This window comes from Penicillium griseofulvum (genome assembly GCF_001561935.1).
Source record: "Penicillium griseofulvum strain PG3 chromosome Unknown contig_84, whole genome shotgun sequence".
In the NCBI taxonomy this organism is placed as follows: Eukaryota; Fungi; Ascomycota; class Eurotiomycetes; order Eurotiales; family Aspergillaceae; genus Penicillium; species Penicillium griseofulvum.
The window spans coordinates 952,177-978,468 of record NW_024467475.1 but is presented as its reverse complement, the minus strand read 5'-3'; the positions used below and the strand labels follow the sequence as shown (position 1 = coordinate 978,468).

At 47.6% G+C, this 26,292-nt stretch overlaps 9 protein-coding genes across 9 annotated transcripts; 3 read left to right on the top strand and 6 right to left on the bottom strand.

The window, feature by feature from the left end:
- Window positions 1-1,776: 1,776 nt before the first annotated feature.
- PGRI_049140 (uncharacterized protein) lies at window positions 1,777-2,112 on the bottom strand (the record flags this gene model as incomplete). The annotated part of the gene is made up of 2 exons (XM_040792627.1): window positions 1,777-1,867; window positions 1,925-2,112. The coding sequence occupies 2 exons, from the start codon at window positions 2,110-2,112 to the stop codon at window positions 1,777-1,779; spliced, it is 279 nt and encodes a 92-aa protein (XP_040644594.1).
- Window positions 2,113-3,768: 1,656 nt separating this feature from the next.
- Window positions 3,769-5,765, bottom strand: PGRI_049130 (MDR family MFS transporter; the record flags this gene model as incomplete). The annotated part of the gene is made up of 4 exons (XM_040792626.1): window positions 3,769-4,996; window positions 5,047-5,357; window positions 5,415-5,444; window positions 5,535-5,765. 4 exons carry the CDS (start codon window positions 5,763-5,765, stop codon window positions 3,769-3,771), a joined length of 1,800 nt encoding a protein of 599 aa, XP_040644593.1.
- A 2,729-nt stretch (window positions 5,766-8,494) lies between these two features.
- Window positions 8,495-10,111, top strand: PGRI_049120 (uncharacterized protein; the record flags this gene model as incomplete). Its single annotated transcript, XM_040792625.1, has 1 exon — window positions 8,495-10,111. One exon carries the CDS (start codon window positions 8,495-8,497, stop codon window positions 10,109-10,111), a length of 1,617 nt encoding a protein of 538 aa, XP_040644592.1.
- Window positions 10,112-10,468: 357 nt separating this feature from the next.
- Window positions 10,469-11,668, bottom strand: PGRI_049110 (EF-hand domain-containing protein; the record flags this gene model as incomplete). The annotated part of the gene is made up of 4 exons (XM_040792624.1): window positions 10,469-10,491; window positions 10,550-11,501; window positions 11,552-11,570; window positions 11,628-11,668. The coding sequence occupies 4 exons, from the start codon at window positions 11,666-11,668 to the stop codon at window positions 10,469-10,471; spliced, it is 1,035 nt and encodes a 344-aa protein (XP_040644591.1).
- A 665-nt stretch (window positions 11,669-12,333) lies between these two features.
- On the top strand, window positions 12,334-15,865 carry PGRI_049100 (NACHT nucleoside triphosphatase; the record flags this gene model as incomplete). Its single annotated transcript, XM_040792623.1, has 3 exons — window positions 12,334-13,616; window positions 13,669-15,630; window positions 15,817-15,865. 3 exons carry the CDS (start codon window positions 12,334-12,336, stop codon window positions 15,863-15,865), a joined length of 3,294 nt encoding a protein of 1,097 aa, XP_040644590.1.
- A 458-nt stretch (window positions 15,866-16,323) lies between these two features.
- Window positions 16,324-17,393, bottom strand: PGRI_049090 (putative short-chain dehydrogenase/reductase family protein; the record flags this gene model as incomplete). Its single annotated transcript, XM_040792622.1, has 2 exons — window positions 16,324-16,459; window positions 16,513-17,393. The coding sequence occupies 2 exons, from the start codon at window positions 17,391-17,393 to the stop codon at window positions 16,324-16,326; spliced, it is 1,017 nt and encodes a 338-aa protein (XP_040644589.1).
- Window positions 17,394-17,860: 467 nt separating this feature from the next.
- On the bottom strand, window positions 17,861-20,593 carry PGRI_049080 (DUF3433 domain-containing protein; the record flags this gene model as incomplete). The annotated part of the gene is made up of 1 exon (XM_040792621.1): window positions 17,861-20,593. The coding sequence occupies one exon, from the start codon at window positions 20,591-20,593 to the stop codon at window positions 17,861-17,863; it is 2,733 nt and encodes a 910-aa protein (XP_040644588.1).
- Window positions 20,594-21,447: 854 nt separating this feature from the next.
- Window positions 21,448-22,612, top strand: PGRI_049070 (gamma-glutamylcyclotransferase; the record flags this gene model as incomplete). Its single annotated transcript, XM_040792620.1, has 6 exons — window positions 21,448-21,542; window positions 21,613-21,644; window positions 21,741-21,790; window positions 21,884-21,888; window positions 21,953-22,037; window positions 22,091-22,612. The coding sequence occupies 6 exons, from the start codon at window positions 21,448-21,450 to the stop codon at window positions 22,610-22,612; spliced, it is 789 nt and encodes a 262-aa protein (XP_040644587.1).
- Window positions 22,613-23,579: 967 nt separating this feature from the next.
- On the bottom strand, window positions 23,580-24,429 carry PGRI_049060 (RNA recognition motif domain-containing protein; the record flags this gene model as incomplete). The annotated part of the gene is made up of 6 exons (XM_040792619.1): window positions 23,580-23,629; window positions 23,677-23,712; window positions 23,770-24,035; window positions 24,094-24,200; window positions 24,267-24,339; window positions 24,410-24,429. 6 exons carry the CDS (start codon window positions 24,427-24,429, stop codon window positions 23,580-23,582), a joined length of 552 nt encoding a protein of 183 aa, XP_040644586.1.
- Window positions 24,430-26,292: the final 1,863 nt, after the last annotated feature.

Sequence of the window (26,292 nt, the reverse complement as noted above, 5' to 3'; positions counted from 1 at the left end):
ACGGGGCAGTCGAATGATCGCGGGGAAACATGCTGGGTTTCTATATGACGCATGAGAACTCCCTTGCGAGAGAACTTACCGCGATACTTGCAGTCTTTCCAGTTGCATTGGTACGTACCGCCAAGTTCCCTATAATGAATAGTATATGTTAGCCTGGCGATGATATGCTAGCTGGGTATTAGAGTCATAGAGAGTATGAACTTTATGTCTACTGACATCTGCCTTGGGGATTTCTTACCTAGAGGGGGTGGATGCGCCCGATGCTGATGGTGTAGTGGTACCATGTCTAGAGTTGAGATGGTCTATGGCTGAAGACTCCCTAGGTATATCATTCCCGGCCGAGGAATTGTGTATGGTGTTGTTATTGGGAGAATTGGAGTCGACATGAGCCGAGGAAGAAGGCATAAGGGAGCTGGGATGAACTGGTTCCGAGGGATGTTGCATGACAGTATTGTATAGAAGATGATTATCAGTGAACATCGATGGCTCTGCTGCTAAAGAGGAAGGGTATTGGTGAGCAACAGACCCATAGCGGTAATTTAGATCTCTACCATTCTGACGGTAGCTAGGCATACTGGAATCGTTCGAGGAGATGTTGTATGGAGACCATGCCATTGTGATATGAGGATAGTGATTGGGAGATGTGTAGAAACTGATAATATGGAAACAACGGAATGAACAGCGTACAGATGGAGGATTGGGCTCCTTTGAAGGTGATGTGAGATTTATAAACCTGAAATCTAACGGCAATGTTACATCAAAAGCCCAATTAGTGAGTGAATGGGAATGTGACTTTGCTGCACCTTATTATAAGCCACAATATTCAACCAATCTTATTACGAGATAGCGTGCTGTTGACCAATAAGAGAGGAACGTGGACTAGGCAGTGTAGTAAGGCCTAGACAATTTAATCACTAGTCTTTCCGAATATGTAGAAGTGAGGCTTTATTGAGCCTCATGTACCTCTACAACCTAAGGTCTGAAGGTGGCAGTGCAGCATATCTCCAATGTTTCCATGTACTAGCATGCTTCATATTGATCCCTGTTCCATATTAATCCGTGGCATAATTGTTTTCGAATCTATCCATCATTCTTAATTTATCTTTCCTATCTTGCTAGGTTATTCCCGTCGATAAGGAGCTTTACTCCTTTGTTAAGACCGAGTCTCGGGGGCCTAAGAGCGACCGCGTCGCCTAGGGTTGCTCTTAGCGATATCGTCCTTCGACTCGATATAGTGTATATCAGTCTAAACTATAGACTTTACTTATAACCTGTGTATTTATATACGCCCAGCACAGGTTGATAAAACCCCAGTGGTCTTATTACGAAAAGAACAATACCGGGCCGTACATCTGATGGGAGCCAGGATTTGCCCTGGTATCAAGGGAAAGTGAACGACACCTGGTCAAAGATACCGTTACATTCCTAAACGTCAAACTTTGGCTTACTATATGCTCATCTTCTTTGATTTGGAGTCCAATGCCCCTTTATCAGCCAACGGGTATCATCCACCTCGGCATCACTCTTTTCTCGACGACGATTCATGTGAGCGGCTTATATCTCGTCTCTGATAGGGCACATTATGTCCCCATCTGGCACATGAAATCTTCTTCTAACATAAGATCGCAGTGTTGAATGCATTGAGAGTGCTAAGGATTTTCTAGGCGACACGAACCCGTCCTTGGGATATTTGGAGTCTTGATTCCGGAACAATGCTGTCTCTCCACGGTAGTTGATGGACCCTACATTCCATCTAACCGCTCCCAATGATATGAATCAGGCTTCCGTCAACTTAACCTGGACCTCTGCCATCTTCTGCTTTTCAATAATGCGATTAACAACATCCCGGTTGTGATCGACTTCCAGTCTAGGAAAAGGATTAGCTTGGAGATTTCTCTTGAGGCCGTAACTGCTCATCGCTTACCGTAGGATCTCGGAGATCGTGCCTATCTTAGTATGCAGGACATGGAAGTCCTGGTTACGGTCCATACGGGGCATTATTTCCGTGAATCGGATTTCCCTAGGCCTGCCGCTGTAGATCTTCCAGGTCCTCGAGATTGCACCGGCAAGATCGGTGCTTGATGGAGTCGGGGTGGTTATTTGTGTACTCATATGGCGAGACTCCGGATTCTTAAGTCGGATTCGGCTTGTGCTTTTTGAAAATATGCTGGAACACGTGAACCTTGCCGTTCGATTCGTTGGTGGAATCGATTCGATGGTTTCCCCGTAGAGGCCGTCCTGAATAGCTTTGAAGTCTGCTATACACGCCCTGGTGCTATATTCTTCGGGAGTTTTCTTCGATAGCTCTCTTGGCTTGAATTCACAGTGAATTCGAAGCTTGTGGAAGGTTACCACAAGGTTTCCTGATTAGTAGGATAATATCTCCATGGCCCTATGGTTGTCTTGACCCGTGCTTGAATCCCACTCTCGGAATCACGAGCTCGTGACTCCGCACCTGCTCTGCCCTGCCGTTTCCGTCTGGACTTGCTGATAAATGTGATCAGACATGGATGTAAGCCTAGATCGATGCTCATATGAACGGGAGCACTTCCACCATGTCCTATTTATATACAGCGTGTCGATAGATTATTCGGCTCCGCAGTATTTGAACTATAGTTGTCAAATTATGGTCAGTTTAAGAGAAATGCTGGAGGGGAAAGTGTTTCGGACGTACTGTGTATATACTTTAATATAATATGAGTGGGAAGTGAGGAGAGAGATGGTAGTGGTAAAAGAGTGAGGCGATTTTGAAGAGCGGGAAAGATAAACAGGGTGGCCGGGTAAGCAGCAGCGATTCGAATTCGAACAATGTAGAGTCGGAACTCGAAGGGATCGATTGGTGCTACCTTCAGGTAGATGTGGAAGTTCTTATTGGATGAATCTTTGAAAGTTTCTCGCAGTTCTGGAGTGACGCAGCCATCAACTGTGCTGATTTCGTCTTCTGCTTTAACCAGAAGGGGATGTGGTTGGTGCTCGAAGAGAAAGGAAAGATTATGGTCACGAGCAAAGAGTGAGTGTCAAGAGATGTCAGTCTGCTGATGACTTGAGATGACCAGTACTGGATCTTGGATCTCAGGTAAGTTTGTAGATATAAAGGTGAAGCATCAGGGGATATACTCTGCATGAGAGGGAGGTGGAGAGAAGGAGGAGAGATCATGCTTATATAGGGACAAGGATCTATCGGACTGAGGCATAAACAGATCTCAGAAAAATGTCAAAACGCTGGGGATGTAAGTCTGTTTGCAATGGGAAAGGCTAAGATATTGTTGAATGGCTCGCTTACTTTCTCATTGATTCTCTAATTAATAGAGTATTAACCATGGAGATTTGAATGCGATCACCCCGGGTGAGGCTCCACTCAGTACCATATAGATAATAGCAGTGCTATAAGTATGGAGTACAGATCCTATGTTACGCAAAGTAAGTAATATGAGAGCTGTTGAATGCTCCGCATTTGTGATGTCGACATGTACGTATACAGTTGAATCTACGGACAAATGTAGCTAGATAAAGAAGGCACATAGATATCAATATTCACATAGAATTCCATGCATTTCCACGCAATTGGATCTATTGTGCACAAAGGCTCAACATGCATCATGCATCGTAACTCATTTGCAAACAGAAACAGATAACGCCAAGATAATCCAAGAGGCTTTTGAGGCTGCAATGGCAAGACCCGATTAAACAATATGCATTAATTTTTAAGGAAAATATGTGCTGATTAACAAGAGTAGAGAAATTAGTAAGGTAGAGGGAAGAGAGAGCTTAAACCTCGACTTCAGGCTTTGACTCATCCTTGCGCTGAGAGTCAATACGCTCCTGACGGGCACGCTCTTGCTCAGCAAGACCTGTCTTCTGGACAGTGTGATGGCGAGTAAGCTCACGAGGGCGAACTAATAAAGCGAGAATAAAGCCAAGACAAGCCATGCAAGTATAGAAGATCCACATGCGGTTCAGAGCGTGAGTGTAGGCTCCCAATACGACCGCGCGCTCGGATGGAGTAAGGCTCTGGATGAGGGATTTCGAGGCACCACCAAAGGAAGAAGAAACCATCGCAGCGGTTTTAGGGCCTACGGAGGCAATAAGCTGGGCGGATTGTTGGCTCATGATGTTTTGGTAAATGACCGTGCCCAGAACGACGGACATCGAAGTAGATATTTGACGGACAAAGCCGAAAGTGGCTGTTGCTGTGGCCATGTCGGAGGGGCGAATGTTGGCCTGGAAAGCGACCAAAGGTGCCTGGAAGTTGGGGCCAATACCGACACCAGCGATTAACTGGTAGATGATGATACGGGGCCACGAAGCATAGGCCTTGAGATCGATGAAAAGACCGAATCCAAGGGCCATGCAGGACATACCGAAGATGATCAGCTCGCGGAAGCGACCAGTTTTCTTCATAACAACACCCGTGGCCGCGGAGCCCACGGCAAGAGACAGCACTAGAGGTAAGACATACACACCACTCAAGATGGGGGTTGACTGGAGGACTGTCTGGAAGTAAAGCGGCAGGTAGTAGGTCGCAGCGATGAAAGTGGCTCCATGACAGAAACATACGAGCAGGATAAGAACGTTGTACCACTCGTTGAACAGGCGCGGGGGGATAATCGGGAACCTAGCAACCTTCCATTCCACGAACATTGCCAGGGCCCAAGTGAGCACGCCGAATAAAATCAGGCAAATCACAGTAGCTGAGGCCCAGGGATAGTTGACACCTCCGAACTCCAGCCCGAAGAGGAACATTAGGGTTCCACCGATGATCAAGAATGTTCCTGTCCAATCAATGGAGCGCACACCAGCCCATAATGGAGTCTTGGGCGACTCAATACGAAGGAAGAGAATAAGGATAGCCAGCGACACACCTCCAACGGGCAGGTTGAGCCAGAAACACCAGCGCCAAGACACATCTGTAGTGAAAGCTCCACCTATAACGGGGCCAAGGGCGCCTGCGACAGCCCAGACCGCACCGAAAAGACCGTAGTACATCGGACGATCTCTGTATAGAAGTTAGCCCTATTCCATCGCCAGACTTAGAAGCCATCATACCTCAAGCTGAATAGATCCGAAACACTGATATTGGCCAGGATAATGATACCACCACCACCAACACCCTGAACCGCTCGACCGGCGATGATCGTGGCCATGTTATGCGCCAAGGCACAAATCAAACTGCCAACCAGGAAGACAACATTTGCCAAGACAATGATAGACTTTCTTCCCCAGATATCACTGATCTTGCCCCACAGGGGGATACAGGCAGCATTTGCGAGAAGATATGACGATGCGATCCATGAGAAACCGCTCTCGGAGGCACCAAATTGCGCGGCGATAGTAGGGAGGGCGGTGGAAATAATAGTCTGCAAAATCCGTGTTAAAAAAGCGCAAATTTATGGGGGGTGATGAACGAGACATACCATATCCAAAGCCGCCAAAAATAGAGCCAACTGCGACGTCACACCGAATTAGCTGTCTGAACTTCCAAAGCCCCTCCTCGCCCATCGGCATAGAATAGAGCCTGTTGGAGATTTCCTTACAGAAAGCGCCGTCATCACAATTATGATCTTCTTCTTGCCCATCTTTGCCGCCTGTGAGGGCGCGCGGTCCAGAGGCGCACCCTCGGTTGTCTTCTCGGTCACATTCTCCGCATCGTTAGGTTGGTCGGGTACAGTTTCCTGTTCGGCGGGCGTGTCAAGGGGCTTCTCCACGTGGGTTTGATCGAGATCTGTATTACTGCTCGAGGCGTCTGGTTGATGGCGCTCACTCATGATGCGCAGGTGTGGGGGGAACGGAAGAAAAGGTCAGTAAGATGGAGATAAAAGCTTGGCTCTAAGCAAACAAGGTAAATATTTGTCGCGATCGGAAATATTTCCAGACGGCAGAGTCAACATATATAGTAGCTCGGAATTCGCAATTTCGGGCTTTTGTTGAGAGCGAAGAAAATGTTTTGAATTTCCCGAGGCAAAGTGGATCGTCGGTGTCGGCCTTGGATAAGCACCGATAGCTTGTTTTCTTTAGGAATGTACTATTACTACTCCAGGGCTACCTACTACTATTACTACTATTATTACTATTATAAACTGTTAGAGAATACATTCGATCTCTTCAAGCTATTATTATGAGGGGAAAAAAAAACCAAAGTCCAGGGCTGAAAATGCGGGTGACGCATAAATGCCCGAAAATAGACTTGGAAAAGCTTACTCCGTATAGATCTGAGATCGACGGACTTAATGACTGGATTTAGGGGAGTTTCCCAAAGGAGTAACCAATATGTTTCTACTTTTTACCTATAAACTTAGCACGTTTCCTCAAAGCTTAAGGCGTGGGACTATACAGGAATTGATATGATAGAGGGGTACCCGCTTCAAGTCACGTTTGAAGTATTGCGGCAAAACCCCTTGCTTACTCTTACGGTTGCACGAGTTAATTCTGGCTTGCACTTTGTTATTCCACCCAAATATAGGAAGTCTTATGATTCTCTATATAGACTGCTAGCTCAAAGCTACAATTTCCTCAGGAATCCGTGATGCATCAACCCCTTCTGCTTTGGGCTCTTCTCAATAATGCAGAAGCAGGATTGGATTGCTAATCCGGCGTGACAATTGTCTGAGAAGAGGTTCAAATGGCAAGCCAAACCCCCACGACATCAGTGGGTGACTGATTTGGTACCGTTCAAAGTAGATATCCCCGTTCGAGTCGAAACCGATCGGCCATTTTGAATCTCTTCCAAACAACGCAATCATATACGCACTGCCAGTGATCCACCATTCAAGAGTCCAACCATTGAGTCACACGCTGTATTGGCCAAAGCTGAGAGCCTTTTTCCGATGCAGCTAATCAATTGGAAAGCTCATGGGGGTGTGTAGAAAGAGCTTTTCAAACACCAACAGCATCATAAATGGCAGCTGGGGAATGGAATTCTGAATGCTCGACTTCCATGTCAGGCGCACGAATCAACACGAATGATCGGTGATTGAGAGATGGTGTCTAAATCCAGCGATTTCATGTCCATTGTAGCGGGATTCCCATCAACTTCGACAACATAGAAGGTATTGAGTGAAAGTGAAAACCTCGATTTGAAGGATCTCGAGGCAGCACGCCTCGGTGACGACGATATTGCAAACTGGAACGGCGAGACCCATGGCGTAGATCTGCGCCTCGATTTCAGAATTCTGACTGGGATGATTTGCTGATGGGTTCATTGTGTGTATTAACATGAGGGAGTAACACACGGACAATAGCAATCAAAATAAGCGGACGCCGCATATTGGAAAGGGGAGAGGCGTAGCCATGAAGGTTGACTGGGAGTGTGGACGATTTCCGAGCTTGCTTCTCTCTGACAGTTGGGTTTTCTGCCAGGGGTTAGGGAAGCGTAAATGAGGGCGCTTTCGTGAATCCGTGGATAAAGAAAGGCTCGGGCTATGTAGCGCGCTTTTGGGGGAGTATTTGACAGTTGGATTTCGTTCCATCCCAGGAAACTCCAAGAAAGCGATAACCAAGTAAAGGTTGGCGCTAGGCACTTTTTGTAATTTATAAAGCACACTCGGAGCGGGGGGGGGGGGGGGGGGGGGGGTGGGGGGGGGCGTTTGGACGCGCGAAAGAGCGTGTCGAGAGATGGAGGAGAGTTGACGTGTTTATGTTGGAGGATGACTGATTTTGGGCAGAGGCCTGGGTCGTGCTTTCCCCCTAGACATCATCGAATGACTGTTCCCGTTCGGGATTTAAGGTTGCCTATGTAGGTAATTTGTACATGTAGGTGATTCGAATCTTTCACTTATTTCTTCTCTACCCTTCAAGTGCTCTAAATTTGTGTTTATAAAAGCGTATCGCACATTACGACTTCGATCACGCCGGTAACACCCTTGGAAGAAGCTTAATTTATATGTCTTCCCTTCGATCTCTTTGCTTTGACTTGTTATTCCATTCCTGCTATGGGATCTAGAATTTTTGACCTCCATATAGAAAAAAAATGGGATAGGGGATTCAACCATCATCGGAAGAAAGCAAGCGCCACTGGGAGAAGTTAGCACAGGAATATCACTGTCTGACACCGATTTAGTGTTCCAAGGCTGGAGGTATATTTATGCAATTTACGACGAACTATCTTCCTAGCCCTATTACAAGCCACCTTTGTTAGGTAAAGCGTCTACTACAAGCCAGCCTAGGACCAAACTATCAGGCTGTGCGTGGGGATACTGATCGTTAAATATGAGTCCAGAATAAGGGTGAGGGTCAGACAAGAAAGATTTCTCCAAGTAGTGTATGTACATGGAAGTATGCGGGGTAGAAGCGGCCAGATATAGCGCTAGACCTGAAAGGGGATAGAGCAAGCTACATGAGGACTCAAGCCCTAGCAAATTAGCCCTAACTGCTGTTCCTGGATAGTCTTAAAGGGTCTTCTCGCGCCATAACGCGTGATAATTTCTCTGGCTTCCCCACCTTCGTTAACTTAGGTCTAGAATAAATCAGCTATTCAGCGCAGAGTTCATCTTCAATCATGGTAAAAATTGAGAGCCTTCCTATAGAGATCCTACATCTTATTCTGTCTCTCTTCATCCGCTCAGATGATCTTGACGTACTGGGCAGCAGAGATCTAAGCACGGATGCCAAAGACGGCAGTCCAAAGGAATTGGTTGAAGACGACTTTGACGAATTTGAACTCGAAGGGACTGAGACTCTACGCAATGCTTGCTTAGTATCGCGGAAGTTCCGTGAGGTAGCCCAACCTTTGCTTTTCCGTGATCTGTTTGATGATGGTTTGGCCGGGGATGATCCGAACCCAACCATCTCTTTCACCAAAACAATATATCAACGTCCAGACCTCCAAAAGCATGTGCATCAAATTTCCATCCTGCCTCTCCCATTCAATGCACGTGGTGGTAAACCCCTTTCTGCAGAGGACTCGGAGTTCTTCAAAGGCATAATTAAGGGGCTTAAATTAGCCGATCATGAGGAAGCCTGGATTGCGGCCATGGAGAAACCCGACCTTGGCGTTTTCGCAGCATTACTAGCCAACAAGACTCCCAATCTTCGTGGGCTACACCTGCCACAGCGCGAATTCTGGATCTCTCCTTTCATCCAGCTTTTGGATCACAATCCAGAATTCTTGTCGAACGTCGAGTCTGTCTGGATTGAAAGCGATGACGAACTTGCCGGCTTCGATATTGGTTCTTACGAGAAATTCCTCACCCTTCCCAAAGTCATATTTTCGACCTTCGAGTACGGTGATCTCTGGGATAAATCTTTCCCATCTACATGGCTACCTGGATCACTGGAGACGAAGGAACTGTCCTTCCACCACTGCCATATCGATGCCGGCGCGATCAAGAAGCTCATGCAAGCGTGCAAGAACCTGAAAACTTTTACTTACAACAATTTCAGCCTGGATCCTAACGAGCGACGGGTCCTGCGCGATGGAACCGCGCCCGAATTCAACACCAAGGAGGCCCAGGAAGCCGCCCTCGTACATAAGGACACTCTTGAGCTCTTCCACCTCGAGTTCGCAATGGCAGCAGTATGGGACGCCGAAAATCCCGAGGAATTGGCTTCCAGCCGCGTCAAGGCTGGCTCATTCCGCGAATTCTCCGTGCTGGAAACCATCCTCATCCCGCAATCTTGTCTTCCATCACACCCTCAATTCCCCAGCTCGTTAAAGACACTCCATGTCACCGACTGCAACTCATCTATCCGGGAGTTGGCTCAGAACGTTGCGACAGATTGTAAAAAGGGTCTTTATCCGAACTTGACTAACTTCAAGGTATTGGCAATCGATATCACTCAGCCCATTAAACTTCCCGGACAACGTATTCCGGAAGGGAAAACACCAGAGCAATGTTTCATTGCTCTTCGGGATCTCTTCAAAGGAACCAAAGTCAATTTCCAGATCTTGCCGTATGATTTACCTGAATTTGATGATTACGGTGATCTCGACGATTATGATGAAGACCTCGGTTTTGAGGAAGATTTCCAAGGACCAGGAGATCCCAGCGGTTCAATCCCACCGCAGCTTTTCAACTTGCTTATGCAGCGCGCTTTGATGGACCCTGACTTTGCACACCTTCGCCACGGTGAGGATAGTGGTGATGATTCGTGGGAAACTGATGACAGCGAATGAGTCGACTAGTCTAGTTAATCCAGCCATTGACTCCGCTATAATATAATACATACCCCCATACAAAGTTTACTATGGCTTGCTTCTTCTGCATACAGTTTTACTTTGACGACCTCGGGAATGAGTAATGCCTTATTTGGAGACGGCCAATACTCTGAAATAATCCATTCCTATTCCAGGTGTATTCGCAACTCAATAACTCCTCGATGAACATGCAATGACCAGTGTTGTTCTCTGGTAATTCTATGACAAAAAAGCAAATGGGGGTTGGGGGTATAATGGAGATAGAGGGAACGTAGAGAGAACGTCACCACTAGGAGGAAAATCGAGCAGATACGTATGTTAATGTAGGAGAATGCTTTACTCCTGCAATAGCAGAATCTCTGTAAAAAAGATACCCAATCAGCCACTGAACCCAAACCGCACAACAATAAGACTTACCAGTTAAAGCCTCTTCAAAGCTCAGAGTAATGTACCCATCCCGATCCTCATCATACCGCTTGAAGACATCCGTCATACGCTTCAGACTAATACAAGCCTGAACAAACAGATCAAAGCTCATACCAGTAGATCTAGGATCCTTGGGCGAATTGCTCATCTGCTTTGCCTTGCCTTCAAAGACACCGAAGATGATAGAAATAAACTTCCCACTAAGACGGTATCCGAACGCAACAAGCGCCTTCTCAAACTCCGGCTGACTGACACGTCCACTGCGGTCCTCGTCAAAGCGATCAAACAGCTCCCGCCATGCAGCTAGATACCGCCACAAAGAGACAAACTCTTCGAAGTTGATTGTCCCGCTGCCGTCACGGTCGAACATCCGGATCATCAGCCTGACCGTCCGCGGGTGGAAGGACGTGTAGTCGCCGTTCACGAGTGCGCTGCCGAGTTCCCCTTCAGTGAGGGTACCGGAGTGGGAGGCGTTCGCGGCGCGGAAGAGGGGGAAGAGTTGTTGCGGGTCATTGCTGGGTGCTGTCAATGGCGGCGGGACGGGCGACTGGGGAGGGCGCGATGAAGACGGAGGTCGGCTGCGCTGCGGCTTCACTGGCGGGGGACCGAAGCCATAGTTTTGGGGTGGCGGGGAGGGGTGGAGGGGGTGAGGACGAGACTGAGACTGGGATTGAGTGAGAGGTTGGCTCGGCGGAGGCGCAGTTGCTGAAGAGGGGCGGCCGCTGTAGGAGTGGGAGTGGTGGGGTTGGGGATCGAGGCGTGCGGGAGCTGCGGCGTATGCGTGCGGTGGAGCGCCAGATACAGGAATGCGGGGAGGAACACCGCTGCTTTGACTTGTTTGCGGTGGTGGCCGAGAGGGGAGCGGTTTTTGGTTGAGGCTTGTGGTGTGGCTCGGAGTGTGGCTTTGGCCTGATACATTCATGTTGCCTAACATCTGCGCGACCTAATTGACCGTTAACGGAAAGAATATGAGGTACGTGACAGATTTTGTACCTGTTCTGGCTCGGCGTGACTGTAGTATTTCCCAGATCAGTAACTGTAGACTCTCTTAGATCGACTATGGACTTACGCTGGCAGCGCATCGGGGTTGTAGGACTTGTTGTAAGCCATGATTGGACTCCTAGAGGTGGCGCAATCGAGAGTAAGAATGCGACACTCTAGTAAAGTGCAAAAGATTATATGAAGGAGAAGAAGAGGGAAGGATAAAAGGAGAGACAGATTTAAAGCGGAGCCGTGGGGCATTGATTTTAGCGCGCCAAGTGATAAAGTCGGGGGATGACGATGTGTGTCACATCCCTTTACAGCTATTTGTTAGATTTTATGTCTTTATATCTACATAACCAGATCACTAGGTCTATGTACTTTCGAACGGTGTGTTTCTATATCAAGCTATTAATGGTCAAGTCAATTAGCGCTTATGGTGTATTATTTCTAGTGTTTCATTAGGACCAATACGAATACGGAGAAGTGCGTGGCCCCCTTACTACTAGTACATAATGTCAAATTCCCCATTAATACGACAGTGCCGGGCTTGTCGCTTGCATAAGTTTGTATAGTACTAGAGAGTCGATCCTCTAGCGGAATAGACATAAGCAAGATAGAAGGCCCCGGGGAGGCTGAAGCTTTGCTTAGACCCGTGCGGCCCAACGCTCGTTGGGTGAATGCCCACTTCTCCGCCATACAGTCATCTTTCGACACCGTGTTCACTCGACGACTGCAAATCTTCGATTGCTGTATTTCCTATATTTCGAAAAAAATAAAAAAAAGAGTTCACCATGGCTGATCCGCTCTCCATCGCGTCTGGAGTTGCCGGCTTGCTGTCATTGGGTATCGATGTTACCAAAACTCTAGTCGATTTCTACTCAGCATACAAGGATCAAACTCCTGCTGTGGCCAAGACCATGATGAATCTTGAGAGCCTCCTGGGCATCCTCCGGTCCCTTGATGGCGCGGTACAAAATCGCCAACCTCAGACGGATGCCCTACTCCAAGAGATCGACAAGGCAGCAGTGGCATGCCGTGGGGTCATCGAGGAATTGAGGGACGAGTGCCAAAAATTCAAAAAAGATCCCAGTCTAAGTCTGAAGGGCCGAATCCAAGTTGCCGGGCACCGAGCAACTTATCCACTTCGACAAAGCACTCTTCAAAAGCTTGAAGAGATCATCGGGGAGATACGAGGAACATTGTCTCTTGCATTGAATGTGCTACAGCTTAGAAACCATACTGGGCTTGAAGATGGGATATCAGAACTCAAAATACTTGTGGAACAGACAAGCACATTCCAGATATCTGCTACAATCCGTGATTGGCTTAAGGCCCCAGATGCGACGATTGATCACAATGCGGCATGCGAGAAACGCCATACAAATACAGGACTATGGTTGGTCAATGGCCAAGAATTTCAAAAGTGGCTGATTGAGCCTAACTCATTTCTGTGGATTAATGGCTTCGCTGGATGTGGCAAGTCGGTCCTATGTTCGACGGCAGTCCAGGCAGTTCGACGTATGGTCCGTGACAGGCAACATCAGCCTAGCATAGGAATCGGATTCTTCTACTTTTCCTTCAGTGATGAGTCCAAGAAGGATTGCTCCGGCATGTTACGCGCATTGTTATTGCAGCTGTCGGCTCAGCTTGAAGAAGGCGAAAAGGATCTACGAGCACTGTATGAATCGTATGAACCGGGTACTCCACCAGTGAAAGTCCTGCTTAATTCCCTTAAACAGACCATCAGCAAGTTCAGCGTTACCTACATTCTGATAGACGCATTAGACGAGAGCCCCAGAGACGATAAAAGAGAGTACGTCTTAGATGCGGTAAAGAAATTCCGACAGTGGGACTTGCCCACACTCCACCTCCTCGTGACCAGTCGTAACGAATTAGACATCCGCTATTCTCTGGAAACTCCCTCTTGCGAGGATATCTCAATGAGGAATCCAGAGACAGATATGGACATCCAAAACTTCATTTCCTACGAACTTAGCAATGACCCCAAGCTTCAACGATGGAAATCCCGCCATGACGATATTCGAGAACAGCTAATGGATAAGGCACAAGGAGTGTGAGTGACAATAAAGAGTGATAGTGTAAGAAATTGACTAATAATTGTACAGATTTAGATATGTCGAATGTCAGCTCCTTGCACTAAAACGAGCTAGGATCCGAAATGAGCTCGACAAATGTTTACGTTCTTTGCCTCGTGATCTGGATGAGACATATGAACGGATGCTGTGTAGCATCGACGAGGAATACAGTGAAGAAGCACGGCTGATATTAACTTTGCTTTGTATGTCTAAGCAGCCACTCACTGTGGAGGAACTTGTCGGCGCCCTTGCTATTGACCTTACCAAGTTGGAATTGGATCGCGATGGTCGATCATTTTGCCAAGACGATCCTATCGACATTTGTCTCGGTCTGATAGAGGTCGCAGTGATTGAGGACGAGTATGGAGGACTACCCAGTACAATTGCTCGTATAGCGCACTTCTCTGTACAGGAGTATCTTGAATCAGACCGGATTTCCCAGCAAGGTGCAGCAAAATTCGCGATTCGAAAAGAAGCCGCCCACACAGAGATAGCTCAGATCTGCCTTGCTTACCTCTTGGACCCAACGCTCTCAAATGGAAAATTAGACGAGCCAAAGCTGGAAATGTTTCCCTTCGCTCATTTTGCCGCTGTGCAATGGTCCTATTTTTACAATAATTCTGGGAACGGGAAGTCCGACATTGAGCGCCTGATTTTAAGGCTATTTAGGGACCAGAAAGAGTCATTTCTGACATGGGCACGGCTGTATGACATGGATCTTGGGATGTATGAAAGCGACTGGGAGCGTGCTGCCGAGGAAATCCCGTCGCCCCTATACTACGCTGCCCTTTTGGGGTTGGTGTACGTCTCAAGCGCGCTTATAGCCCGCTGGAGGGACGAGTTCATAATGTATGCCGAAGTCAATGCTCACAGGGGCGAATATGGCACCGCGCTCCAGGCGGCAGCATCTGAAGGCCAGGAGAAGGTGGTGCAGATCCTGCTAGACTATAGCGCCGACGTCAGTGCTCGAGGGGGTCATTATGGTAACGCGCTCCAGGCGGCAGCGTATGGAGGCTATGAGAAGATAGTTCAGATCCTGCTAGACCATGGCGCCGACATCAATGCTCGAGGGGGTCATTATGGGAACGCGCTCCAGGCGGCAGCATCTAGAGGCCATAAGAAGGTGGTACAGATCCTACTCGACCATAGCGCCGAGGTCAATAGCAACGGGCTCCAAGCGGCAGCATCCGGAGGCCATGAGAAGGTAGTGCAGATCCTGCTAGACCATAGTGCTGACATCAATGCTCAAGGGGGTTATTATGGTACCGCGCTCCAGGTAGCAGCGTCTGGAGGCTATGAGAAGGTGGTACAGATTCTACTCGACCATAGCGCCGAGGTCAATAGCAACGGGCTCCAAGCGGCAGCATCCGGAGGCCATGAGAAGGTAGTGCAGATCCTGCTAGACCATGGTGCCGACATCAATGCTCAAGGGGGTTATTATGGTACCGCGCTCCAGGCAGCAGCGTCTGAAGGCTATGAGAAGATAGTTCAGATCCTACTAGACCATGAAGCCGACACCAATGCTCGAGGGGGTCATTATGGCAACGCGCTCCAGGCGGCAGCATTTAGAGGCTATGAGAAGATAGTTCAGATCCTGCTAGACCATGGCGCCGACACCAATGCCCAAGGGGGTTATTATGGTACCGCGCTCCAGGCGGCAGCGTCTGGAGGCTATGAGAAGATAGTTCAGATCCTGCTAGACCATGGCGCCGACACCAATGCCCAAGGGGGTTATTATAGTAACGCGCTCCAGGCGGCAGCGTCTGGAGGCTATGAGAAGATAGTTCAGATCCTGCTAGACCATGGCGCCGATATCAACTGGTCTGGACCCTTGGGAACCGCGCTCCTGATCGCGTCAGAGAGATGTCATGAGATGGTGGTCCAGGTCCTGTTGGATAACGGCGCCGAAGATGCACCAGTAGTGGGTAAAGATACCGAAAAATCATCTGGAGAATCTGCCATGTGGGCATCTTGTGTAGCACTGCCTCTCGAGTGTGTTAAGTCTAGCTGTTGTTAACTGTCACATGAATAATCACACTAGTCTCTGGCATCGAATGTTAATTTCTTGTCGTCCGACTTGAGTGGCTTATGACCTACCAACTATAAATAGTTAAGTTGCTACGAGATTGACACGCTCATTACATTAGGGGGGCTTCTCTGTAAACTAACCATATATAGCATGATAAGTGACACTTTTGAGCGTGCGAAGTGGGTGAGGAAGCGATGAGCGTATGGGTACCTCAAGGGCAAAACATCATCCTGTACTACCATGTGGTAGCGCCTTTATGATGTCTTGTCATTGTGTGGAACGACGAGCTAAGTCGAGTATATCGAAAAGGGGCTCAGGAAAGTTGGAATATAAGAGAGTATTATCGTAGCTCACCGATTGAACGCCGAGGCCACCGAGTAAACAGTGAGCAACCTGGAATGAGGACTCACTAAACATCGGTAATTCTGCATGTGATGGTCCGCTGTAGTTCAGACCTAGTATTCGTAGTGTGGGAAAGGATATTGTATATTGTGGAAATCAAAAAAGCCAAAAGGATTTCAGTAATCACACATTAATATTAACAGGGGTATCTCAAAAACGCAAGAACGCTTAATTTTCTGCAAATACGCGCTAGGCGCATGTACAAACCACTTTTTTTTTTGACGAGTCTTGTTGGCTTGCCGGCGTCATAACATTTAAACGCCCTGGTACAGGCCACGAGAGATGAGGGATACCTCCGGCGCTTGCTCCTCCAACACGGCAATAATCTCCTTCCAAGCCTTTTCCTGGAGCTCTTCACTCTCCGGACCCGTGGTCAATGCAGCTGACTCACTATAAAACTATTAGCAATTGTGACACTGAGACATGGTGAGAGATTGTCTTACTCAAGATATCCCTCACTGCGCCAGCATTTCCCCTGTGATTCAATTCCCTGGATAGTCGCGCTAACCAGTGACCGGCTCCCCTGCTCGGTCGTCCGCGCGAACAATCTGTGCATAACCCAAACGAAGCATTTCTCCCACCAATGAGTATACTGGCGACCCAAAGCCGAGATACACAGCCCGGGGCTGACGGTATTAACAATGAGGGTATGAGAGCCGTCGTCATCGCGGACCATATTGGCGATATTTTTGATCATGAATTCAAGCAGAAGTTTCGAGATGCCGTATTGCTTAGGACCATTGAAGTTGGCTGGGTCGTTCACGTGAGCAAGTAGCGAGTCATCGGTCTGGACGCTCTCAGCCTTCACACGAACGAATTGTTGACTTGAAACGACGGTCAGGTGGGCAGGATTTTCGGCATAGGAGCTTTTCTTTAGCTTGGGGAGTAGAAGTAAGGCTAGCATCGAGGTCGATAGCGTGTTGACTTGTAGACTCTCCTCCCAGCCCTCGGGGGATTGATTGTATTCTCGGTTCCAAAGACCAGCATTAAGTAAAGCGATATCGACCCGGTCAATCTCGCGATTGACGCGTTCTGCGAAGCGTTTCACGCTCTGGAAGCTGTTCATCTCGAGCTCCCACACTTTGACCACGTTGCGTCTATTGGTGGCCTTTTCGAGGTCAGCTTTGGCCTTGTTGCCCTTTTCCACGCTGCGAGATCCAATGATGAGAGACTCGACACCGAGATTCAGCATTTTGATGGCAGCCTCGAAGCCAAGACCTGAGGTAGCGCCTGTCAAAATGACGATCTTGCCAGCGAAGGACACACTTTTGGGGTCAATGGGAGGGGTGTACTGCATCTTGAGGAGACGGAGGAGGCCAGCCATGATGAAAATCCTGTTTCAAACCCTTCAAAAAAGAAATTCGAGTCAAGAAAATACCAAGCGTCCGAGGCGCGTCTGATGGTTGTTTGCAGGAGAAAAAGAGCCCGATAACAACAGGGCCGATAAGCGATAAAAAAATACGATGGCGATAAGGATAGCGATAAGCGAGGTGCATCGAACACTTCCAAGGTTGGAAGGAACGAAAGCAGCGTATGTAACTACATACACAATCATGGACTATACCTAGTGGCGTAAGAATACAAAATGGCCCATTAGCCTACAGCCGTAGTTCAATAATTATTTGAGCATAGTCCACCGCTTTTATGCTGATATGTTGCCATCCACAGATGCCAAGATGAGCTGCAAGGAAGAGAACATAACCGTTGGGTATAACTCTCATTATACACATGTATATGAGTAAGACTGTCCACAGGCTAGTTCATCAAAATAAAAGCCTCACACCTCATACCTCACACTGACCGCTCTCCAACACTTGTTTCTTTTACCCGGAATTCCTTCCTCGACCACATCGACCCGTTACCTGACATCGTCTCACCATCCCACTCCGAAAAGTACACACAATACTTCTCGCATCCCTGCTCTTCTGACAGCTGCCAAGGATTGCCCTGACCAGATGCATCCCCGTGAAATCCGAGAAAAAAACGACAACGGGAGAAGAAAGCCTGACCAAGCGACTGTTCATTCGGATCACCCATGACCTGCTCGTATCGAGCGAGGATATTTGAGTCAGCGAGCAGACTCCCAATGGAGCCAATGCTAGAAGGGTTCTTTAGCAAGATGTGATCTGTGTTCATGAGAATCGAACCGACGATACCCAACACGAGGATAGAAGCGAGAAGTGCTTCAAGAACGCGTGTTGACACTGCATCTTGCGACAGGCGCAGTCGGTTTGATGTCGTGATGTTCCCGGTCAGAGGGGCATTGCCCATCGCGCTGTCTGCCGCACTACGAGAGTAATTGTTGAATATTTGTGCTTTGAGGATCCTATCCTGGTGCTTGATTGCCTTGATGACCATATCAATGGAGTCTGGGTCAATGAGACTTCCTGCTGGGATCGCGTACTTGCCCATAATTAGCGCTGTGAAGAACTCGTCCAGGTTTAAGTTCTCAGCTGTAGTATCTGTGGCGTTGAAATTGTTCCAACTGATCCATGGGACATCAACAATTGGGGCTGATCTCGCAGATGACTCGTCAGGGACTGGGGGATAGTCATCGGTGATGTCGAAATCAGGCAGCTGGAATCGTGTTACGGTATCGACCGTTTCGGTGGCTTCAATACAAGTCATCGCACTTATACTCTCCACGGCCTCACTTTGGATATTACCCCAGAGATACAGGGTTGCAGGCTTGGAACTGTAGCTGTTGCCACACGGGAGCATGCTTGATTGCCCGAACAGGCCCTGGGAATTAAAAATAGCGAGTGAAGGAATCAAGGAGGTTGATCCCATGCCTTCATCTAGCAAAGAACAGGGCATGGTAGGCGCAACAACCCTGAGCTGGTAGCTTGACTCACTGCCGTCGTTAGACTTGGTGAAATTCCACTGCAGTCGCCTGCCGGTTTGGAAATAACACGCAGGGGCGGCTCTCAGGGCAGGTATCCGAATGTCCACGAATAAATTCCCTGTCTCATTGCTAGATGAGGGCGTATCCATGGAAAGTGTGGGGAATGCAAGCTCGTCGTAGGTCCAGCGGAGGAAATCCAAATCTTTGTGGAGAATGTGCTTGGTGACGACCATGCCGGAGATTCCAGCATCACTGGATCTGTCAGCATCTGCTGAATTACCGCTGAAAAAGGTGGTCGCTTGTGTGAAGTTTATACTCATTTTGTGGGGGACCTCGATTGTAGTGTATAAGCCGCTTGTGATGATGACTAGGAACGGGGCGACCATGGTAGCCAATGTAGTAGCTAGAACAGCAAAGTGTTTTGTACGGATTGAACGGATCATGGCGGTGATAGCTAGTGAATCTAGATAGTTCACCGTCATGGATTCCTCGAATAGTGCGCCGGCAGGTCGTTGCAACTGTGCATAGGGTGCTAAGCTTCGGGCATTGAAGTCCATCATCCCGAACAAAAGACAAATGCTACCCATGACCAGCGAGGGAATGATCGTCCACATGTAACGGTGGTATTCATTGGAGGAGATGTTTCCCAGTCCATCGTTCGTTTGTGAGACATACAATGCAGTCTCCAATGTTGCAATACACAATCCGACTACAATGAAGATGACAACCCGAGCAATGAGACTAGGAAAGGGTGCCCATGCCGGCGTTTGATGTTCTTGGTCGTCAAGTTTTCCGCAATTACCTCCTTCTGCTTTGATCAAGAATCCCTTGGGGGTGATTTGCGAATAGTAGCGACTCTCTTTCAGACTATAGTGAAGCGCGCGTAACGGAGTTGCACCGGTCCCGCGAAGTGACTGACAAATTTCGTTGCTTTTTGCCATGATTGCGGCAATGGATGAAATGGAAGTCGGGTTCCGAGGTGCGATCGTCATGCGTGGCTCTAGAAAAATCATGAGAATCGCTAGCAAGATCCCTAGTATCAGGCAAACCTCCACCACACGAAGGGAAGGCTGTGCTATGACAATTCGATTTTCATTGGCAATAGCCTGTCCGATTGCTGAAAATTGAGTTGGGACCGATGATCGATGCACTTGAGCCTTTCGTAATGATAAAAGACTGGTCGAGAAAATGACCAAGAGACGCAGAAGTACAGAGCAGGCAACTCCAGCTGCCACGTCAAAGTGCTTGTTTCGTATAGCCTTGACGATTGATGCCAGCTGGATCTCGGATACATAGTCCAAGAGCATGGATTCCATGGCATTTCCAAACTTTTCAGCCATGGCCTTCCATGGTGCTCTTTGCTTCACTTGAAATTCGACACGCGACCAGAAGGTCGCGATAACAGTGAAGATGGCAGTGGGTACGTAAGTCCAGAGGTAATGATGGCTTTCGACTGAAAAGGCAATTCCATCATGAATTTTGGAGACATAGTTGAGTTTTTCGAGAGTAGCTATGACTCCACAGAATGTAATCACGAATACGATCAACACTCGTCGTCGAAGATAGGAAGGCCGCCACCCAGATATTTGGTGTTCAATCTGTTGCGATTGAGATGCAAGATTTCCGCACTTCTGGTGCAGATTAAGTATCTTGCTTAGAGAAGAAATCTTAATCGACATGGCTTTTGTTCCTTAAGAGAGGATGATATAGGAGGTTTGTACGTCAGGGAGTTTCAGCGACGGGGCAGATTGGCTTATGTAGCCACCGAAAGCTTCCAGATCCCATGCCAGACAAATAGTACGAGGATATGGATGTCTCAAGCTCAAACTGGTTGGATCACAGGAGTGCTTAAAGAACGATAGACACATACTGTGCTGCATGAAAACAAGGTCGGCAAGCTGAGCAGCGGCAGCCAGCCTTCGAGGCCCGTCAACTTGGCATATAGTAAGCTGGAACTATACCTCGTCACTCGTTCCACAAAAATATGCACCTGTATTCTTCATTTCTACCATCTTCCGGTCGGACTTGGCCCGTCCGTTGAAAGGAGGTTCGATTAAGACATTGCTTCAAGACAGGAGCAACGTCTCACATGAATAGGATCCCGCATTGCTAGGTACCTTTTAATCGGGTAATGTATGTGAAAATATTTGATTTGATCTATATATAGACCATCTCAACACTTGACTATCCCATCTATCCCACATATTCTCAAATTGTCGTCAATCGATGTCTCATCCATCACGCAAATGGCGGGATATCCAACAAACAATGCAAACACAATCGGTGTATCAATTTTGGACAACTTCAACATTCCGGGGATGTTCATACAATTGTGATCAAATTCAATTTATATCATCCCATCTTTAGCTAAGAATTTGAGTCCCTAATTTTCTTTAAGAGTTGACTCGCTGATCCCCAACAAAAATCAGCCTTGAAATCGGACCTCGGGAGCCGGAGCGAATTATTAATTCATCCCCCCGGTTGAAAGGTGCAATAAACACATTGGAGGGGATTTGCTATTTGCATATTTGATATGGCTGCCATTGCACAAGGGCATCAGGTCCATCCAGACGGTCGGACGTGGAAGAATCATTTCCCAAAGGGTGACCTCTGGGTATTTGGTTATGGGTGAGTTAATGCATTGTTCTGAAATGGTGTCACCGAGCCGTCAAATATAAAATACTGATTATATGCATAGGAGTTTGATCTGGAAACCTCCTCCACATTATGGTACGCGAGACTGCGATGTGAAAGTGCTCAATGATAGCACAGACATTGTATAAGTCGCTTCTGAATTAGAATCAATCGACTAACTATATCGTCTAGACCAGCGCGTGCCGGGCTATATTAGTGGATATGTGCGCCGCTTTTGGCAGGTGCGTAAACCATTCACATGAGGGAAGGGCTTTCTATAGGCCCATGTTTGAAATAACCAGACTAACATCGTGGTTGTTGTTTATGGATTCTAGGCTAGGTATGCCATTGACTGACTTCTATCCAAACCTTATAAGAACCTCAAATCTAACTTACTCCCCAAGTACCGATCACCGTGGCACCCCCGAACAACCGGGTCGAGTAGTCACCGTAATTGAGCGAACCTTCTGGGAAACCTTGGACGACCCGGTATGCTCGATACCCGCACCTATGTCACGCCACTGCATTAACATGTTCCATAGCTGGCCCACCTAGAATCCGAATTATCCTCCACAGGCAAAGTCTGGGGCGCGGCATACCACATCCCAGCGTCTCATGCCGAAGAAGTCCACGACTACCTCGACGAGCGGGAGATCGACGGCTACAGCGCGCACTACACGCCATTCCATCCGACAGTGGATGTCGAAGGAGCCGGGTCTTCTCCAATTATCTGCATGGTCTACATCGGCCAGCCGACTAACCCGCAGTTCCTGCGTGACGCAGCTCATCGCGAGCCGCAGCATGTGGCGCAGGTTATCAGTGCTGGTCATGGATTGAGTGGGAAGGGCTCTGAGTATTTGTTCATGCTGGAGAAGGCTCTTGAGGGTCTTGGACTTGGGACTGCGGATGTTCATGTTACAGATTTGGTGAAACGGGTCAAGGCTATTGAGGCCGAGGGGCTTGCAGAGGCTGAAGAGGAAGAGGCTCAATTAAAGGTTACTAAGTCTTTGGAGGGCGCGGCTAAAGAGCCTGATCTTGAAGATGGTCGTGCGACGATTGAATGAGATGTATGGGTCGAGGCTTGGTTGATGACTGATGTTTTTTTGTTGGCATATAGTATATATTACATACTTGCCTAGTAGAATATATAGATGCGAAAGAACCCATTAAGCAATTGGCGTAGGTTCTTTTTTCTTGGAAAGACAGTGGAGAACACTATCGATATCCTCTATGGGTGATGAATCGAACCACTACAATTTGGAAAGACCTATTTACCATCTTGCTAATTGTGTATACCTTTGACAATAGCAAGCAAATACATTGTTTCCACGGTATAGAGTGTGCGGGTTTGCCCGATCTTGTCATAGAGTACAATGTACTTTTGTTATATCTCTCGCTGTAGATGATTCCTGTTCTTAGCCCGGGAATTGATAGATTGGTTTTCTACAAAGCAAGAATACCCAAAGCAAGGATACCCGATGGAAATCGTGTCTTGCATAAGTGTAAACAAAATAATAATAAATAGAACCTTGGGTAGAAGTGGCGTTGGGTTTTATCCCCTGAAACAGCCTCGTGGTGGTTTGGTCACCCGAACCCTTGCTGGATACATATTCAGATTATGCTTAAATATCCATCGAATCACTGGGCTTGTCTTGTATGCTTCGTAATAGGGAGAATATGTTGTGAAACGCAAACACGCATTGCAGATATGAAACCAGGTCATTCTGCCAAAGAGAGAAGAAAAAGCCTCAAAGGGGTTTTTAGGTGAGATAGGGCGAAATGCAACCGTATCGAAGCTCAAATCTGCATCCAATAAACCCAGGATTGAGCTCAAAGCCCAAGTTACCTTCAATATTCCTAGCAATTTGAGCGCAAAGAAAAAAAATAATAAAACCCCTGTTACAAAATCCAATACCAGGGTAGCAAGCGCTGCTCCCAGCTCATCCATCATATTCCAGCTGTTGTAGACCGTCACTTCTTTTAGAAGGAATCGCCGAAGAAAGATGCATAAGGAGGAATTAAAAAGACAATCTAATGTTGACCGTCTTGGGGAGCCTGCTCGTGGTTGTTTCCGCGCCAGCCTTTGGATGTCAGTTAATATCGCCATCAATATATCATAATAACTCACCTCCACCACCGCCATACCCGGTGTTTGGGCCACCACCTATACAATTAATTAATATAAAAATATAAAAAATAAACGTCGAAATAGAAAACTAACCATAACCGCCGGGACCTGCGCCGTAGCCAGCGGGACCACTAGGGGCGAAGTTGTTGTAGCCGCGATTATTGTAGCCCCCGCTGTATCCACCAGGGGCAGCTCCGTTATTGTACCCGCCATTGTTGTATCCAGCGTAGCCACCTGCACCCGCACCCTGATAAGTGGATTGGGGTTGGGAATTGTATCCACCACGGCCCTGGAAGCCACCTTCGGGGCGTTGGGGGCGATCAAATGCCTTGTCAACACGAATAACACGTCCGTCGAATCTGAACAACGGATAAGATTTCTCTTGAAGTAAAATGAATGTGAGGTTTGAATGATTACTCTTGGTTGTTCATGGCACTCAAAGCAGCATCCGCCTCGGCATCAGTAGCAAACCGGACAAAGCCGAAGCCGCGACTGCGCAAAGTCGCACGGTCCTTCACAACAATCTGTACTCAGTATATTCAGTAGAAGTTCAAAAAACATGGTATTTACTTCAACTAAGGTAGACTGACAGCTTCTTGAATAGCGCCAAATTGCTGGAAACCCTCGCGCAAGGTGTCATCGTTAGTATGCCAAGAAAGGCCGCTAAATTCCATCACAACGGTTAGACCGGCTCATACTAGCATGAATCTGCTCTTGGATGGGAAATACACACTGAACAAAGAGCTTAGACATCGTGTTAAATGTCTAACAGAGAAAGCTGTAAGAGAGACAACGCTTCTTGATCTGAGCACGAGAGGATGAGGGTTTGTAGGAGGAAGATTGAAGACAAGGGAAGGATAAAAAAATCAAAATCCGTTCAGGTTGCGAAATAACAGGGAGATCCTAGTGGTTAAGAGGCGAGTCAGCCAGTCCCGTGTAACAATCACACTGCGTTAGGGCTCCCACATTGACGGGAAATTTCCACTGGTCGGACGGCAACGGCAAGTCCACAACGCGCAATATAATGCTTACTGTGTTTTTATCTGGGCTGGGGAGCTTGACCAGAGTGAGAAAGGTCCGGGACTCAGCCCCAGTACTCCGAGGTGGGGTGAGAAATGATGCATAGATACGCCAATTCTAGTTTCATGGGCTTTAAACCTTGAGCTGATGGAATTGCGGGTCTTGTTGGGCTTTCACAGTCAATCAGATGGGTATTGAAGGCTCCATTTGGATTGGCGGCACTAAGAGTAACGGCTGATGTACCTTTGTTTGCCCCTCACTTGATTCTAAAATGTGAGGGATTCTGTGTTGAATCTCATAGGGCTGGAGTAGCACTTGGAATAGGACCTGGATTCTATTGTGAATCCTCGTATGAAGTGCTCCGCAAGTCTGTACTTCTTATCCACGCCCGAGTATAAGCCCATTCTTGAAAGAAACGGCCATCTTGAGTGGGGTCCCCACGCATGGACTGTGGAATTTTGGGATCCCGTAGATTAGTCTGTACCTCGCAGATCTATGCGTGATTGGTCGTATGCGTGTTTATGCACTGTGGATTTTTCTCCTCATTCGGTCGGGAGTTGACTGTGAAAAGGTGATAGTTTAGCCATGTAGACTGATCTACATTTTATTACCACAATTGGTTTATTCTCTCGGTTCTGGCCATCGGCAATCCCTAAATTGGTTTTGGGCGTGCATGCATCTGGGCAGATAGACAGTGCTCTGTAGGCCCACCTGCGGCTTGGGCCGTGGGCCGTGTACGCCGTATGCCGGGAGAGATCCCATGAAATGGTGACGATCGGCACAAGGATTGCATGTATACAATGTTAACATCTCCCTCTAGTTGATAGAAGAGCAGGTATAGAAAAATACCACCAAAAGCCTCTTGATTTCATGACTCAGAGAAACCATTCCCATATTCCCATGTAAGCCCCGAGAGAGAGAGCATCAAAGAGTATCAAAGGAGCAAACAATTAGGAATTTATGGAGAGATGAAGAAAAAAAAAGATAGGATAAGCGGGACAAAGTTGAGCTGGTCGCGCTTTCTTCGGCGGTGACTGAAGTTGTGTGAATTCAAGTCACCTTTACTCTGTCCGGTTCTCCTGCAAGTCTACTTGATTTATCCAAATACGTCCAAATCTCACAGTGACTTTCTTAATGGAGAGCAATAATTCAATTTACCAGTGGCTTTCCACTGTGGAGGATCACCAACAAAGTGGCCATCAAGATGAAGGCATGTTGCTGTCGCAAGACCTATCAAGCTTCAGCGCTAATAGACCTTTAGCTGAGAACCAGGAACAAGTGAAGGACATAGCTCTTGCGACCAGCATACCACGTATTCGCATCCCACTTGAGATATCTGAGAGTGTGCGTGCGAATAAACATTTCGCTAGCAAGAAAAGAAATTCAAGTCACCTCGACGAAACCAGAGCATCGCCCACTCACGAGACCATACCAGGAACCGAAAGTCATAAGAGATCTCGATGCAGTTATGAGATAAGGCCTCGACACAAGACTCGTGAGGATCGCTACGAGTACAAAGGGCCATCATCAGCTGTGGAGACCCAATCGCAGTCTCGCAAACAAAAAGCCAAAAAATCCCGGGGCAGGAGACACACC